We start from the raw sequence: 17991 nt of genomic DNA on the forward strand, positions 1-17991 counted from the left end.
GAATGAAGCTTGGCCTTCATTCAGAGCATTTCAAACACTGAAAAACTTTCCCTACGGCTGAAAACAAAGAACAACAATATTTTGCCTGAAAATCCCCATTGATTAGTTTAGTCTGTACTTCCCCATTGCTGTAACTTGGATCAGTGAAATGTGACCTGAACAATGGAACACAGTCAGCATGAAAGGAGTGAAAGACCAGGCCCCTGGCTGCTCACCTTGTCCGGCTACGAAAGGTCTGGACAACTGGGGCAAAATGGAGACAGGGGGGTGGCCAGGACGGACATTCTTCATGTTGGTCAGGTGGGCCGGGGTGGGTGACTGGGCGGGGGAGGTGACCGGGCTGCCCAGCTGTGGACTACTCTGGGAGGGGTGAGAGGAGACACACACCAGGCCAGCAGAGTAAGTTGGTCTCAATAGACTGTAAACCTTTCACTGCAGCTAAACATCGGCAATGTCCTAAGGACAACGAATCCTTACAGCATATGGAGCAAGCGTTCCTCAAAGCACATAGAGTTGCATCAGTATTCTATGCAGCTGAAAAACAAAATCTAGCTTAATGTCTGGGCCCTTGGGCTGTCTCAGCCTCGCTATGGACAGTTAATTCTCACAATTTCCGTAAAGCCCATTTACAACGCAGTTTTATTATTTTTAGAATTAAGGACTCTAACCCACAACAGCACACGGGATCTTGCAGTGGCCCTTTACCTGTGAGGTGTCGAGTGTGGGGGTCTCTGCGGACTTCTGACCCCTATGGTGGTCCAGGCTGTAATACTTGTGGTGTTTCCACTGAGGGGGCGAGTGCGCCCGTGTCTGCTGGTTGGGGGGTAACGTCAGCTGCATCATGAGCATCCCACCGCCAGGAGGGGGAGGCACACCTGCCAAAACAGGATTCAAAACCAAGCCACATGACATCTCTAACCAACGGAGGTCCCACACTGGGAAACCATTATGCATGACTTCAGCATGAATTGCTGCTGCTAAGTATTTATTCTTTGTTGTTGTTCTCTAAAACTATAATCAGCTCCCTCAATCAGACAAACAAAAAAAACGGTATTCATTTTTCTGTTTATAATTCTTGGCCATTTAATTATGCATTAATTAAACTGACACTTTCCTTAAATGTAATGTGATACAATTCATTAAATTTAGAATTTGCACATGGAGGATATGTTGACTTATGAATTATTCATAGCGGCTTGGACACTAAGTATGAGATCCAAGGACAGCCAAACCTAAATACTTAATCATATTAACAATTCCATCCGCAAGGCATCCAATTAAATGTGTTTGCCCAACAGCGAAGGTTAACACACTCTGAGACCTCCTCTTCACCTCATTATTGCTACACTCCAAAACATCTTCCGTTCTTCATAATTATTTCACCAGATAACAAAACAAAATAATAGTTTAATCCGGCTCTACCGATAAGAGTGTTTCAAGGGTAACGAAACGCGTGCAACGAGAAACAAATATTTTCTGTATGATTTACTTTCTACCTGTTTTCTGCCACATAAAATTTAACACATTAAACGTCCCTGCCACATCAGTTTCCGTAATACTATTCACAATCTTTTGACCTTGAAATGTAAGGAAATGGACTACAACAATATAAAATGGATCATTACACTCATAATATAACGCTAATAAATGCCAATGTAAATGAATCTATCCATTGACATGTTTAATATGTTAAATGGAATAACTGGAATACTGAAAAAAACATTCAAAGAGGATCACTGAATACTTTGGATTTGCTGCATCTTAAAATTTTTATTCAATCGGTAATCTCTGTATCAAATTAAGCATTTCGGCCAATGATGTATGAACGGAAATCTAATTTGAGGCTTTGAATAGCCTTTTCAGCTTTTTGTTGAGGTAGGAAAAAAGATGTAAGACAGTCAAAAACTATCACAAGGTCTTCCCCAAAAAAAGGAAATTCACATTAAAGGAAAAAACACAAAACAGCAAATTAGTTTTTGGGGTAGGCCTTTTTTGATGGCTATAATAGTGAAAGAAGCTGCCAAGGAATTACTTTTTTAATTACCACCCCATATCTGTTCAATAATTAGATTGTAAAACCTCCTTAAATTAGCTCCTTAAACCTCACAGCTGATTAAATAGGGTTGCTCTAAAGGCATTTACAAGACTACCCTCTGTGAGTATCACATAACCCTCTGTGAGCCTCACAGAAACAGGCACCCACCTTTGAATCAATTCACTCAGTTTTGACTTATCAGCAAACTACACAAAAACAACTTTTTAACATCACAGTCCTTCATTGGGTTAATCTAATTTCAGAGTTCAAAACAGGTTTCTGAGCTGCCATATTAAAGGATGGGCTTGAATTATGGAGAAAGGGGAAATTGAAAGAATTTATTACAGGAGGTAGACAGAGTATAAAAAATTGAAAGAAAAAAAAAAAAGATCATGAACTAATGGTCTCCTTACGCCATCCCTACAAATTCTTCCAAAATGAAATAAATCAGTCAAATGTATCTCTTAGTAGGGTAGCATAACAAATGAGGCACAGACTTTCTTTATTCGTGTAAGCTGTGTGCCATTCATGCATTGTACACGTGGATGCAGCCTTTGCAGCAGGAGTGGGACTGGGTGGTTAGGAAGCGCGAGGGGCTCGTACTTGCACACTGCTGCCCTGCGAGCTGCTGGGAGCTGCAGGGGGACGAGGGGGTCCGAGGGAACTGCATTTGCTCTGTCCCTGGGGCTGGCAGAAATCCTACCGAGGAGCTGTGGACACACACATATGCACACACACGCACGCACGCACGCACACACACACACACACACACACACACACACACAAAGAAAGTCAGCAAGCACGCAGTCAGAAAACATGCACATAGACTGGTCACTGCTATCCTATAAGCAATCCCATAATGTGGATGGTGTAGGGGGCACAGCAGTACTTCCCCTGTCCTACCCGCTGCAGTCTGCAGCAAAAGGACAAAGCCACTGATATCAAAAACAAGCATCTAAACATGTAGCAGAGCAGAAAATACATTATACACACTGTGGCTCTATACTGCAAAAATCACTGAAGTAGAAAGATTACTTCACCCAAACGCACTGGGAGATGCTTCCACAGCTTATCTTTGTTTTCATAAAGTAAAAACATGGCCTTAAAGAGCATAGGCATTTTTCAAAATGTTACATTAACACAGGAGTAAAACAAAACTCATATGTTATATTAATAGAGCAAAACTATACTTTTATGTTATGCTAATGAAGCAGCAACACATTTTTTGTACTGTACAATATTTTCAATCTCTAAACCACTTCAGGACCAACATATGCAGCTGGGAGGACTTGGTGTGCCAGCCGTGCCCGAGGAAGCAGCTGCTGGAAGCAGTCAGTACTCCCAGGAGTAACACACATCCATGCTGTGGCTCATATGAAGGATGGCATGAGGAGAAGAATAGCCACATGGGACCGGCAGTGTTATATTAAGACTCGCTGGATCTCTCGCCTTATAAATCATCTTGAGAGCGACCTACTAAAACAGAGTTCTCCTTTGAGCCAGAGGAATAACGACAATGTGATAGCCCTGCTTGTTCTCGTTTGTCCGGCCTGCTGTGGCTTCACAAGCTGACTAACCCTTTTGTTTAATTAGCGCATGTTGTTAGCCAAGAGGGAAGAAATTCATTATACGAATGTTTCGTTTCACCCCCCCCCCCCCAATAACCACAGCCATTAATCACTATTAATTACAGACATTTAGCAACAGTAGCTCCTATCTGTGAAGGCCTGAGAAGCCCTGGATCATCAGTTTTAAAACCTGCCGTCAGCAGTGACATGAGCCTATAATTAGCGCACCTCATGGTGTTCTGTTGATTGGGTGGAATAACGCTGTAGTAGACCTGCACAGCAGACGTGGGCACAGGCCCTTGGCTGGACTGGTTGGGGATGATCACTGGCTGCTGATACGTCTGTTGAGCCATTCCTACGGATACCTGCTGAGACAGACCACCACAAAAGGACATAAAAGGGTTTACAATTAACACACCTTCTCCCCTTCCACCAAAAAACATACAGCTACATTTGGTGAAAAGGGAAGAGGAGGATTATGGTGAAAACTGATAAATCCTGATAAATACTATTACTCATTTAATTGTAAAAATTCCCTTTTATCTGTCCCCAGCAATCCTTAAAATACCACTTTTTACCACTCTCAATAAAACACAACGATTAAAACACTGAAAGTAATGAGTGCAGTGCGCGATACAGATGCATAGTTCTCTGCTCACTTGTAGAAGGCCTTACGACTTAATAATGTACGTCAACATTCACTTCATTTAATGAATCTGTATCTAGTGAGAAGGAAATGTACACACAGAACATGGGGACATTTCAGAGATCACAAGGAAGGGATATGCACCTGATAAGATGGCACGGAAGGGTACTGGACCATCATGCTTTGCATCTGACTTCCCATATTGCTATGCTGGCTGCTGATCAGGTTCTGATTCTGAGGTGGCTGCACTCCTACCACACTCTGATAGCTCTGAGACTGGTTTGGCATCACAGTCTGATAACCTGAAATAACACAGAGAGTGTGTCTCAATGACTCATTGCGAGGGATAAAAGGTACAACGTGACTGTGACACAGCTAACAGGATAGCGACAGACGCAAACCAAGTGTGATCTCTCCAAGGTATTGATATGATCTTGCACAGTGAATTAATATGCTTCAAGTCATTTTTATCCATTTTACCATTTTATCTCTTAAAATGAGATTTCTTTAACTACTGCCACACGCAACATACTATGTGGAAAATACAAAATTTTAATGGTGATAAATACAGTAGAATAATTGTGTCATGTCATCATTCAAACATCTCTTTTCTTGATATTCAGCTAGTGGGGAAAAAATGAAAATGAAAACAAAATTGATTCAGGAAGAGTACCATATAATATATTGGCAGCTTTTTGTAAATAATTAATAGCCTTGGACAAAATATGTGGTGCATAAATGTTGTTTCTGCAGATATTTGGGTCTTTGAATTATGATTTAACTTACCTGATGAAACTTGTAAAAATGTAATTTGTGGCTCAACACACATTACAGTCAGAGCTTTATCAGAAAACAGATAAATACACTGCATAAATTAAACCACGATATCAAAATGAAAAGAGGGCATTCCAAATGAACAAAAACAGCCCTTGAAGAATGGGAGAAAATACAGAACACATTCGACAGCATTCCACAATCCAAAATCAGCTGTCCCCCATCCCTCTTCCAGAACCACAGCAAAGAGCACACAATGTCATTGAAACTGTCCCTTTACGCAGACAATGCTCCAGACTGGAGGGGACTGAGAAAAAAAATCAATGTTTCTGCATCATAATAAAAGAAAAACATGCACATTTAATCAATACATCTTTCAGCCCCCACAAACCTCCATTCTTAGGGGTTAACTGCCAACAAAATCGGCATTACAAGGACGGAAAGACTTACAGTAGCCCCAGGTACATGTTGCAGCAAAACACTCCTTTCAGAGAGCCATTTAAAAGCAGCACTTCTTTGGGAAAAGCACATCAGTGTCAAGGTTACAAGGGAGACCTTTTCGGCCGTAACGCTGGCGAAAAAAGTCTCTCCAAGAAAGGCATGCGCCAGGGAGTGCGCCTGGGGGGTTGGGGGGGGGGGATTTTCAATTTCTCCTGGCCTTTTCGCTGGGGCTGACCGCTATCAATTTGTCCCAGATGGGGGGGGGGGGGGGGAGTTGGGGGTAAAAAGTGGGACAAAAAGGAACGGATGGCTCCAGTGGTTCCCCACGGGGACAAGAGGAGCCTGGCTATTTTCAGTGCCGTTCTCTCACCTCCGCTTACAGACCGAGCATGAAACGAATACGACATTAAACACACCCGGCTCTGGATGAGCGAGCGGAGGGGGGGGGGGGGCCGTCTCTTACGGCGGCGTACCTGACACCGAGCATTTTCAAAGGCACTCGTTACCGCTCGCCCTGCTCCCCGCAGAAGGAGCCACGCTGACAGGCGCTTTGGCGAGAGATGAAATATCGATGCTCCGCTCTCCTTCTCCCTGTCCTTGTTAGCAGTGAGAGCCTGTGGCGTTCGTTGCCTTTTTTATGTTCAGAAGCTCTACTTTCAGTTTAGAGAATATTCCATTATTGTTCTGTTCTGATAGGACATACTGTGATTTGACCGAATTGCTTTGTTTTTCATATATAATTTCTCACTGATGTTGCTGCATTTGAACAACCAACGCTAATGTGCAAATAAGATAAAACAAAAGGTTTAAGCAACATGTTTCTATTGTCAATACCACACGTGTCTCATATGATCCTGTGTATTGTTTAGATGTTTTTTTTCCCTAATCTGATTGAGATCAAAACGCCACTGCGGCTCAAGATATATTCCCAAACCCTTCAGAGGAAAGGTTCCTTCAGAGAGAAACACACCGAAGTGGTTTACAGATCTTTCTGTGGACCGGATTTAACGCAGAGCTTTTTAACATTTCAACATCACTCCATTTAAGTTTTACATTTTGATCAATCTACCAGCTCTAAAAACATGTTTGCAATGATTAAAAAACAGGTCACAGGAGACAATTTTGAAATATTTATTCATTTATAAGCATACCTGCAATGCTGACTCAAGAGCACGTCAGCAAAAGAAAGGAAGAAATGGCAACACAAAGAAAAAGCCCACGTCACAACCCTGCCAATGAGCAACCTGCACACTGCATCCTGAAAAGCTTCCTGTTAGGGACCTGAAGCACGTAGCCTGTCAGGTCGATTTGTTCTGGAGGGATTACATGGTCGGAATCCAAAAAGATGGCGCATTGTTGACTTCAACAATGAACCAAAAAAAAAAAAAAAAACTCTCCATATTAAAAATACATCAGCATCAAAATTACTGCGTGTCTGGAACAATGAACATGAGACCCTGCATGTCAATCGGAACCCACAGGTGATGTTTAAAGTTTGCCACTCTTTTAAGGGTGTGAGACCTGCATCTGTGGACGATGGCGTTTCCTTTGACGACCGGTCCTTCAGCAGCGCAGCTGAAGAGGAGTGAGGGGCTGAAAAAGAGACCGGTTCACTGTGAGAATCATAGTCCTCTCAGACAGTGTCCCGGCCCCAGATCCTGCCACTCAGGCTTGCTCTTCACCCCGCAGAGGTCCTGACCCCTGGACCCTTAACCCCACTCCCACCGTCCACAGAAGACCCACCAGTTGTGTTATCTCCTGTGGGGAATACATTCTTCCTTCCCCTCCTATACGCAAATATTGGGGCACCCAGGATTGACTGATCCCTTCCCACCTTAGAGGGAACCCTTAGAGAGTTTGTGCATAAAGCCTTGAGTTTGTGCATGAATTCCCCTTGAATGTGACATTTTAGACTGCACAAGAAAAGACAGCCACGCGAAGACATTATGGAGATAATGGCTCTAATACTTCATTTGAATAAAGACGATAACCATTTCAGCTGAACCGGCATTACTGTACTGATCCCTTAAAACAAAATAAGCCCATTATACAACATGATTAGCTCTGTGCTCTCTTCCCATCCTAGGAACCCCTCCCTAATTTCCCTACAGCGCTCTATTCAGACGACCCCATTATCTTCCTACATAATGGTGGATAATAGGAGACAATGCATCGCTGAGAGAGAGCGAACAATCCCTCTCCCCTGCAGCACGATGGAAACAGAATCAAAAATAAACAGCGGCACCGAGGGAAGAATCGCAGCTCTTTCTCCACAACAAAAACAACCAAAGCCGATTCCCCACTCGAGGCTGAGAAAAGTGCACTTCTTTCTGGTGAAGGCACACATCTGAACATCTGAAGATCCCCCTAGAATCTGAGGTATAAAGACACCCCACAGGGAAAGAGCCCCCACAGTGGCGGCAAGCTCCCAGCATGCCCCTGGGCGTGGTTTACCTGACTGCTGGGCGGGCTGGGGCAGCGGCTGGCTCTGAGGGCTGTTGTAGTGCACTGGGGTGACTGGCCGGTACTGACTGGAGTGTGCGTACTGGCTGGGCGCGCAGTAACATGTGGCCATCTACAAGATGGAGAAACAACAAAGCCCCCAGACCTTGAAATGTGTTCCATTTACCTCCTGCTATGATCAAACAGAATAAATGCACACAAAATTGTAAGACTCTGAACATGTATCCTCTACTTTCACAATACTAAGAGTATTGATAAAATACATAAGGGGTGACTCAAACAGGAAAAGGGGACCACTGGCCAGTGACTGCGTCTACCTGCTGTAAAAAGGGAGGGATTGTCACGCAGGAGGGGGGGGGGCTGTACCTGCTGCATCGGCTGCTGCACGTAGCTCTGCTGCTGCATGACCGGCTGGCTCACCGCGGGGGTGGGGAAGGCGGGGGCGGGAACGGGCTGGCCCGGGGGGGCCACCATGTAGCCGGCCTGCTGGGGCGGCTGCAGCACCATGGCGGAGGGGTACATGGCAGTGTGGGGGTCGGGGCCCTCGCTGGAGGCCTGCCGGGCCAGGCTCATGTGGCTGAACTGAGCACCTAGGTTGTCTTGCTGCGGGCCACACGGAAGACGGGTCAGTCAGAACCAGGCAGGGAGGGTGCAAGACAACTGTGCTGGGTCAGAGCACCAAGCCTGAGATACTGAGCTTGACTTACTTTAGTTTAACTGGTTAAGCAGGCTGACAACATACAATTTCTATTTAGAGAATATTAACTTCAACATCTGGTTCAAAATTAATTATTCAAAAGCAGTCTTTAATTAGTCATTAAGGGATGTTTGTTGGCAGAAGGAGGTCAGAAAACAGGTTAGCGGAACACATGATTTACATCAGAGGGCAAAGACACAACACATAAAAAGTAAACTAATTCTTTTACAAATCAATTAACAAATTAGGAAGAAGTTCACTGAAGTAACGCATACTTTAAATTGGGGCCACACTACCTTTAACTCTAAGGGTCAGAGCTCACTCATTTCTATCCACTTTCATAGGCTTGTGGAGTAGAATAACTTTGGATTGATTATAAATCCAAGACACTGAATTTTGAGTGTGTTCCCTCGATGCAAATTAAAATAATGAATAAAACGTGCAATGCAATTTAACATCATCTAAGGGACTAACTATAATCTCAGAGAATGAATGTGCCATCTATTTTCATGGTTCAATATCTACTACTACCAGGCACCATTTAAGGGCTGCAACTACTTTGCTAGGCCTTTTGACCTCTAGTGGTAAACTGAGGTGTGGTATAGAGAGTGGTATACTGCTGCTGCTTCAAATATTGCCCATTTAAACCAGTAACCATGACAGTGGGAGATCCTTTCAAGGGCTGCTTCCTACAGCATCAGCCAAAAAAAAAAAAAAAAACTTACACCCACTTTACAGCGTTCATTAACTGCAGTTTCTTTTGTCATTAAATTTACTTCCAAAAACCCATCACCATCAACTTGGTGACCCCAGAAATACAAAAGGGGATTGAGGAGGAAGGGGAAAAAAAAAACAGTCATAACCAAGCCAAGCAAAGAGCGATGTAAGACAAACGGACAGCTGAGCAAAATGCAAATGAGGCGCTGCGCAGAGGACAGAAGGCCAGGCGCGAGGGACGAGCGTGCGGGTGAAATCAGAGGATGAGGCGGCGCACGGCGGTCACACGCGCCCGGCCAGATGGCAGAGGGTGAAGAGCGAGCGAGAGAGAGAAAAGAGGAGAGGTACCACAGTGTACTGTTGGTTAGGGGACACGGGCAGGAGCTGAGGCGGGTAAGAGACCGTTGAGTACTGGACAGGCTGCGCGGGCGGCTGGAAGGGCCGAACTGGCTGAAGAGGCGACAGGTGGACAGAGAGGTCGGAGGTCAATGGCTTTAGTCGGAAGAGAAGAAGGGTTAAATATGGAGGGCTCTGGAAGGGCGAGACGCTCACTGCTTCACAGGGCAAAAACGGTGGAGTAGGAGAGGGCTTTCTGTTCAGAGAGTGGTAACATGGGGGGGAAATGTGATACACGCCAATCATATCAAATGAGACAAAGCCTCCATTAACACATGAACACAAAATGAACATCTACAAATAAGGTTCAGCGGGGAACATAAAAAGAGGAAATATTGACATCCTGTCTTGAATGAAATGATGAGAAGTCTTTTACAAGGCAGTGCCTGTGCTCATACTGCCTTGACCCAGCTGAGTGTCACAAGCTCCTTTTCTAGGGCACAAAAGGCCGTGCTTTGAAAAAGGATCTTTATTTCACCTTTTAACTATCATTCAGCATAAATATCTACATGGCAGCTTGAAATTAATTTGAAGTTTTCACACTGAGCATACCCAAGTAAACAGCTCTTGCTGATTAATAAACGCTCGGTGCTTCCAGACAACTTCCCGTTATTTTTATCTTCTTACAGAACAGACCTAGATGCCCTCTGATGTTGCGGCAGAAGCTGCACTGTGATACCGGTGAAGCAAAAACAATCCCAATCTGACATTTCAGCATTTTAGCACCGTCCCTTTTGCCCTCTGCAGCGCTGATTGGCAGCTTTTGATGAGAATCTGCTGTGTCTAACAGCGTGTCCTTTTCTGGGAAGATACAGCAAGTCTAATTTGAAACAAAACGGTCTTTGGACTGCCTGGTGATTCGTGGATATGTGGGGTTGTCTGTGTGGCATTAGTGTTGTGATGACAGGAGGAAGCAGTCAATGACCAACCTGAGAGAGGATGTGATTGGCTGGCTGGTGCGGGTGGGGGGCGGGCGGGGGCGGAGGCGGAGGAGGGGGCAAGGGCTGCTGGGTCCTGCCCTGCTGCTGAGCCAAGGTGGGGCTGTAGATCACAGCACTGCCGTCGGGGTTTACAAACGGCTGGCCTGTCGGCACAGAACACCCTGTCAGTCACACAAAGACAAAGAGACGGCAGCCTTGACATGTGACTGCGGACCCAACATACACCACACGGACAAATCCTGTCGTGTTCAGGCCTATTCTTCTGGCCTCATATTTGCGCCCATATACAGATAAGCCCAATAACATGCAGTAGGAAAGCCTTTGACCTCTGTAGCTGGAGCTGGAGATAAAGTTTCTCCTTTGTTTTATGGCCGAACTCACAACTCCAAGGTTCAGTAACAAAAAAAGCAACACTTGCTTGATGTTGTTCAAAGCTGAGGAGCTACCTTCACCTCACATTGCACAATCACATGACTTCCAACCAGCCACCCTCCCCGCCCCCCTCCCAAAAAAATTAAAAATAAATACTAAAAAAAAACACATTGCACTTTGAGCAGGACTTTCCAAAATGAATTCCTTTTACCTCAACACGAAGGCAAAATTCCAATTTGCCAACTTCTTTAAAAAAGGTCAATAAGCAATTACACACCCTGGCTGATACCGGGAATATATTAGTGCCAGCCATATACCCCTCTTATCTGCCTCATGCATATCTTAAAATGTGGCAGAATGCACAAAGTGAAGTGGAATATATTATACATCAGAGTCTAGACTGTGCATGTTTCTATATTCAATAACACATACAGTATAGCTTCATTATCTATTTCCCTGCACACTTTGGGGAGTTTGTTTTGAATAACATTGGATTTATTGATCTTAGCAGTGCAATTTCTTTTTCAAGTACTCCATTCTGTCAGACAGAGAGATCTCATTTGCATGTAAGCAGCATCATTAGACCATAGCAAGTCGGCTCAAATCGCAGTATCTTGAAACACATTTCATCATTTTCTTTTTAAGGACCAATCAAAGCAAAACGAGGTCTTCCAATTATTAAGAAAAATATTCAACTGCATCCACACTCAATGATACAAAAACAAATACCCGATGCATAATACATGATGGCGAGTATTTAATTCACGCCTAGATTTATACCTTTGTTTCGAACCCCTGTCAAACAGTGATCACTCCTCCTCCCATCACTTTACTGACTGTAGTGTCCCTCTGAGAAACTCAGTGAGAAGCAGTTTAGACCAGCAGCTGAGGTGAGTCGTATTAGTTTTAAAGAGGAGGTGCACTCAACACGTACAAACACCGTAGAACACAAGAGAGACACATGCATGTCCAACAAGAACGAAAACAAGAAAACAAGAACGTACAGGACTAACCGAACCCAGCGAGCCAGGTCGGTGGGGGGGATACCAACCTGTGTGCGGATTGACCAGAATACTGCCAGGGGGTATCCCCGCGGCTTCCAGCGGAAGCAAATAGTAGCTAGTGTTAGCTGTGGATGCCGTGGGCCCGCCCAGGACCCCCTCGTAGGGCACGGAGCAACTAGTGCTGACGGCGGGGTAGGCCGCTGGGGGGGCAGCGAGGCCGGGCTGCGTTAGTGCCGGGGCTGGGAGGGGCTGCTGGGAACGAGAGAGCGAACCAGTAGACGACCCTACACTACTAGAAGACTCAGAACCTGGGGAGGGAGTAACGAGAAGGGTCTTTACCTACAGAGACAAGGACAACCAGACTCACTGTTCTTGAGAAAATTGTGACGCATGCCGTGGGATCACAGGTCACAGGGGTTACAGGGTCACAAGGACACAGAGTCAGCCAAAGCAGGTTTGGTTCTACTTTAGGAGCCCAGCGCAGTTTGAATTCGTTAGATTTGTGTTGGTGTGGACATCTAAAGCTACTGTTGACTGGCTTCTGATCCAGACTGGTTTACCTAATCGGCAAGCTCAATTGAGTGGTCAACAAGGCACAATAACCAACATTCTCCTACATTATTCTGCTTCTGGCTTCCAAATGCCTTGTTGGAATGCTGGTCTGTTCGGCAGAGATATTATATGTATCATCATCATATCTCTGCCTCTGTTATTATTTATTATAGATATAACAGAGATCTATTATAGATATTATAGAGATCTCGGCTTCTTTTCTCTTCCCTCCTGAAAAGCCTCCCAATACCTGAGTGAATGAAGATCATTAAGATTCTAAATTGTTGTGATTGGAACCTGTTCTTCCAAAAAATAGTCTAGTATTTAATGCATACAGCTTACTGCTTCCTTATCTGAAACCAAAGCTGAGCTAACCAATGAATTCAGACGTGTGCTGGTAATTGTCGGGGGGGGGGGGAAGGGGGGCATTAAAATAAAATTCAAAATGAGGTGAGCGGAGTGAAGTAATATGAAGTGACAGGACGGCATGAAGAGCATGCAAGGCAGTGCGTGTTCTATTAAGGTCAAAGGATGCGCGCCATGCATACATGTGAGCAGCGTGTCACAAACAGACACAATGGAGGTAAGGCTTCTAATCAGCGCTCATTCTGCAGCACAAAGCCATCCTGTATCGTCATCACCAAATGAAAGGGAAGGGGTGTGCACAGTCCTCGGGCGTGATGTGCACAGACAGAACGCCATAATCACAAACGGGAATAAATAAAGCCTTCCCTGAACAATGCAGGCAGACTGAACTGGTCTTTTCGCTAGTCTGCCTTCATCTTTTGGGGAACACATCACACGCAATCACAGTGTGAAGCACCGACTTCAAATTGAGGAAACAATGAACTTGGGAGTGCACTGTAGTTTTTAGGATGCTCCGAGACATGGGTGTAGGTTTCAATTATCTATCAGCAGACAAAGACTTATGACAGTTAAAAAGAGCACAGAAGCATAGGGATTGGACTTTTTTTGTAACACACCTGAGCATCAAATTCAATACATCATATCACACAGCTGCTCTGATTGGCTGTGAGAGGATGGTGGATGGGGCATTTAAATAGGTACCTCACTGTGATGTTCAACAGAATGAGGGGCTGGGCCATGTAGTGTGTGTGTTCCTGTGGAATTGGGTGGTGACTGGTGTGAACCCCACTTGCCTGTCTTGGAGAGCCGGCCCGTGCTCTTGCTGCTGCCTGAACTGTCTCCCCGGATCAGAACCGAGATGCCGCTAAAGCTACTGGCCTTGGTCATGGCCGGCTTCAGGTTCCGGTTGGAGCTGTCCGAGTCTGTGCTGCTCCAAGGCCGCGGTTCTGAGTACTTGGGCTCATTCTCAGAACTGCTCTGCCGGCTGCTTGCCGACCGGCCGTCCTTCAGCCTGACAGTAGGTAGCAGAATATTATCACAAAGGCTCTGAAAGCCTATTGGATCTACCACCACCATCACAACCAAGATCAACAAATGAATGTTTCTAAATTGAGATGGTAAAAATGAAAGAGCAGGTACCTAAACATTTGCCGTCTTTGTTGAGTGCTGTTAGAAGCTTCATCTTCCTGGATCCTGTGGAGGGTACAAGACCAGACTGTAACATAAAACTTCCCTTTTAACTAAATTAGTACAATGTACTCACTCGGTGTCTGGAACTCACCTTTTATCTAATGGGAAATTTTCTGGGCACTGAAAAAAAATAAAGAGGGTTATTAATATTGAAAATAGATATCAATAACCAAAAAAGGTACAATAAAAATACAGCTGAGCATTTCATAACTAAACAGCTGACTCTGCTATTTTTCCACAGTACATAATATTGCTTGGATAACAACACTGCAACAAGTTTGAGATCAGTCCAGGTGTACAAGCCTTTTGCTCATATTATTGCAGTTTGCATATAATTTAGCTCTATACATAATTTACAACATAGCTTATGAGGAGTCTCACGTCTTGGGCGAATATCCTCTCTCTGGCTCGCTGGTATTCCTCCTCTCTCTCCTCTATGGACTTGCTCCTCCTGTCTTCTTTCAGGCGCATCCGCATCTGAAACACCAGCATCTCCCCGTCAACATCAGACACACTGTAACCGTGGCGACAGGATGTCCAGCTCTCTAAAAAAAAAAACTTCACATGGAAGTTCTGTCCCTTGCATGGCTGAACCCGAAGAGTTCGAGTGAAAGCATCTGCTCATGCATATTCATCAGCAGAAAGGCTGTTACTTGTTTGGTTCCGATTCTAATAGCTGTGCTGATATGCGCAGAATCCTGGTAGAAACAGCCAATGATTCAGAACCAAAATATGTTCCCAGCTTGCCTTTGTCTGAATATTAATTAGAGTCAACACTAGAGCTCTTACAGGAGTGACCAGAAATCTTGAGCTCCGGAGGAATGAGAAAACAGAGTTAAGTGTCAGTAGTCAATCTGTCTTTTGTTACCACCTTCGGTACCACAGACAAGCAGCCATATTCTGTATCGCCAGCTGAAAGCCTACCATATTGTCATCTTTGTCCATACTGGTGTTGTCCCTCTTGAGAATGTAGCGTTTCTGGAAATCGTCCGTTTTGTCATCTTTGATGTGCTCTGAAAACTTCTGATCTGGTCTGTGGATGGGGTGGGGGGAGGGGTGGAGAGGGAGGCCTTTATCAGCTCATTCTAAAGCTCGCTGTGAGACTGTTTACTCCACTCTCTCACGTAAACACACTTTCCAATCTTGCAAAAACTGCAACTGTGGATAATCGAGTTACTCCAAATTAATGTCAGAGCTAGCACAGAAAATGCGTTCTGCCTCGGCGGAAGATAATTTCTACAGTCTCAGCTTTTTGAATTAAAGTGGCACGGGAAAAAAAATTCAATTTCCAACACAGAAAGACAACACTTACATTCTTGTATTGCTGGTTTTGTTGATGATGACAGATTTCCCAGTTTGGTCAACATTGTGATCTAACCCGAAGTACGCAGCGACTCTATGTAACAGCATTCTGTGGTAGGAAGTCATGGGAGGGAATTTTCTTCTCTGGCTTCTGGGGGAGAAAAGAACAGACCAGATAAAGCCATGACATCAACAAAAACAAAAAAAGAGAAATAACTATTACTACATTACCATTTTACAGTTGCATTTCACGTTATTTGATTATACTGCTCCATATTTACAGAAATAATTGTCTCACCCTGAAACTCTGTGCTTACTAGTTCAGTTCAATCAGTCATACTTAAATTAAATCAGTTATGGCCAAGGAAAGAATGAACTTACTCGTTATTACTGATAAAATCAAGAATATCCTGTTCCAGCTTCAGCAGCATCATTCTGTCCCTGAAAGATTGGATATGAGAAGTTACTTGGAGATCTTTTCAGAAATACAGTGATTCTATGAATCTCCTAAATTACAAAGATTTAAGTAAGTATTTATGCCCATTTTCAAAATGTCTGGAGAGATGGTAAAAAACATTTCAAAACAGTTACTAAATCATCAATGCTGATATGTTGCTAAACAATATTTGGGGAAAAAATTACCCATTCGGTAATAATAAAAATTTGAAGCTACCACATGTTGGACCAACAAATGTACACACCTGGGGTTGTTTTTTAGCGTATTTACTAAAAACTCATGTAGATCAATCCCAGTAGAGTCTGTGTACTCCTGACTGGAATCTGAAAAAATTGTGTTAAAAGAACAACCATTACAGCAGCTGCAGAAGGCTACAGCAACAGAAGGACGAATCCAACGCAACAGAAGGCTGAATCTAAGGCATCTCAGTAGCCAAATTCTGGAGATCATATATCTGAGTTCAGGATCACAGTAGACAATGACCTATCCAAGCTTTCACCCCACAACCTCCTGGTTAAGAACCCTGATCACAATAAATCACAAGACTGATAATTTCTACTCCCATAACTGAATCATTTCCTGTGACAGCTCTCTCACACATACCTCTTGACAGCATCTTCCTTGGCATTTTCTCAGACTTCTCCAGCTTGTCCAAGATTTTCTCCTTGTCATTCTCATCCTTAATAGACGTTTCTTCTTTATCAAATGACTGGGAGAGCTGAATCTGAATTTTATCCTGGGCAGAAAGAGAGAGACATCAATGCTGCAGCAGATTATGATTACAACAATTATTTAACCTTTCTCTAAATCAATGGGACACAAGGTGAATGTCTATTCATTTTTCATATGTGGATATATATTTCTTTCACCTTCACTTGGTAACAGTTAATTAAAAGATATTGGGGGGGGGGAGGTTATATGCTTAACTATTCAAACAAGCCTTTAAGCAAGACTTCAAGACTAAGCAAGATTTATCACTCAACATTTCAGACACAGCTTTACCAAAACCTTATGCTACCTATTAAAACAATGAGCCTATGACAACAATCCCTTCTGCAATTAAGATTGAGCTGGGATTATCAGCCCCCTCCACAACTCCAAACAGCGAGAGAGATTTGAAAAGGGGGGGGGGGATATGCAAGATAAGAGTTGAAAATGACAGCTGTGCGCTACCAAAATACATCAGCTGCACAGCTGTCAGTTGCTAACGGAATGGAAGAAAACATACTTCAGCTCATAATATCCATCAAAATCATAACCTGGAATCCATCTTTGAGCCTTCAAACATCAGCAGCTCACCCGGAGAGGGGGGAAAATGTGCAGCGGCATTACAAGAAGAACCTCTTATTGATCACTGATTGTTTCTGGGTGGCTTGCTTTTGCAATGTTTCGAGAGCTGTGCGGTGACATGATGAACCCCTGATGATGGGCCTGTGGTTTTTATGGAGCTTGCTCCTGCATGCTTTAGCAGCGAGCTCCTTTCATCAGTCTCCCCCTTTCACTCCAAATATAAGATCTGGGCAGAAGTTTCACGAAGGAGTACGAAATTGTGAGGGAACAGAGATGTCTTTTTTAAAACAACACATCTCCAGTAAACAAAACCAAAAAAGATCCTTCAGATAATAAGCCTCGGTTGTGGATGGCAGCTGCACTGTTTATATTAAAAATGGTGAGATTTCAAGCCCTGTCGAGGAGAGCGGTACTGCTGGCTTTATGGAGCTACAGAGAGAGGCAGTGAAAAGAAAGCCTCTTCCCTGGAGAGGAAACCTCATTCACTGCGTTCAAGGACATAAATCTGATTGAATAAGCCTTTCATTTTACACCCAACCAAGGCTGTGGAGTGTGCTTATTCTGCGGGGTGAGAGCTATTTACTGCTGTTTGTTTGATTCAGCTTAACCGTTACAGCACATTTCCATTGGTGCTCCTTGATTGAAATTTCTAACATAAGCCAACAAGGCAAAGGGGTCTGAATCAATTTTTTTTTTAAACGGCAAGTAAACGGAAAGCCACCCTTTCACAATGCAAAAGGAGAAAAACAAGCATGGTTATGCGTAGGCATGTTATCAGA

The 17991-nt window shown here is 44.0% G+C and overlaps 1 protein-coding gene across 12 annotated transcripts in view; it reads right to left on the reverse strand.

Annotated features, from left to right (window-relative positions):
- The window catches only part of LOC118788787 (R3H domain-containing protein 1-like), a 31462-nt gene that overhangs the window by 2015 nt on the left and 11456 nt on the right, over window positions 1-17991 (reverse strand). For 5 of the 12 annotated variants that reach the window (XM_036544856.1, XM_036544858.1, XM_036544855.1 and 2 more), the window contains 19 exons: window positions 16526-16658; window positions 16167-16245; window positions 15847-15906; window positions 15476-15616; window positions 15088-15196; window positions 14545-14640; window positions 14255-14283; window positions 14113-14166; window positions 13767-13984; window positions 12102-12362; window positions 10667-10839; window positions 9690-9791; window positions 8294-8530; window positions 7919-8039; window positions 4394-4551; window positions 3832-3971; window positions 2639-2745; window positions 706-875; window positions 216-360 (listed from right to left, as the gene is read on the reverse strand). In XM_036544856.1, the coding sequence (XP_036400749.1) occupies window positions 216-360; window positions 706-875; window positions 2639-2745; window positions 3832-3971; window positions 4394-4551; window positions 7919-8039; window positions 8294-8530; window positions 9690-9791; window positions 10667-10839; window positions 12102-12362; window positions 13767-13984; window positions 14113-14166; window positions 14255-14283; window positions 14545-14640; window positions 15088-15196; window positions 15476-15616; window positions 15847-15906; window positions 16167-16245; window positions 16526-16658 (2533 nt within the window). The remainder of the gene's footprint in view (window positions 1-215; window positions 361-705; window positions 876-2638; window positions 2746-3831; window positions 3972-4393; window positions 4552-7918; window positions 8040-8293; window positions 8531-9689; window positions 9792-10666; window positions 10840-12101; window positions 12363-13766; window positions 13985-14112; window positions 14167-14254; window positions 14284-14544; window positions 14641-15087; window positions 15197-15475; window positions 15617-15846; window positions 15907-16166; window positions 16246-16525; window positions 16659-17991) is intronic. The other 7 variants (XM_036544859.1, XM_036544865.1, XM_036544864.1 and 4 more) reach the window with 5 other exon arrangements.

This window comes from Megalops cyprinoides, chromosome 14, assembly GCF_013368585.1.
Source record: "Megalops cyprinoides isolate fMegCyp1 chromosome 14, fMegCyp1.pri, whole genome shotgun sequence".
Taxonomy (NCBI): Eukaryota; Metazoa; Chordata; class Actinopteri; order Elopiformes; family Megalopidae; genus Megalops; species Megalops cyprinoides.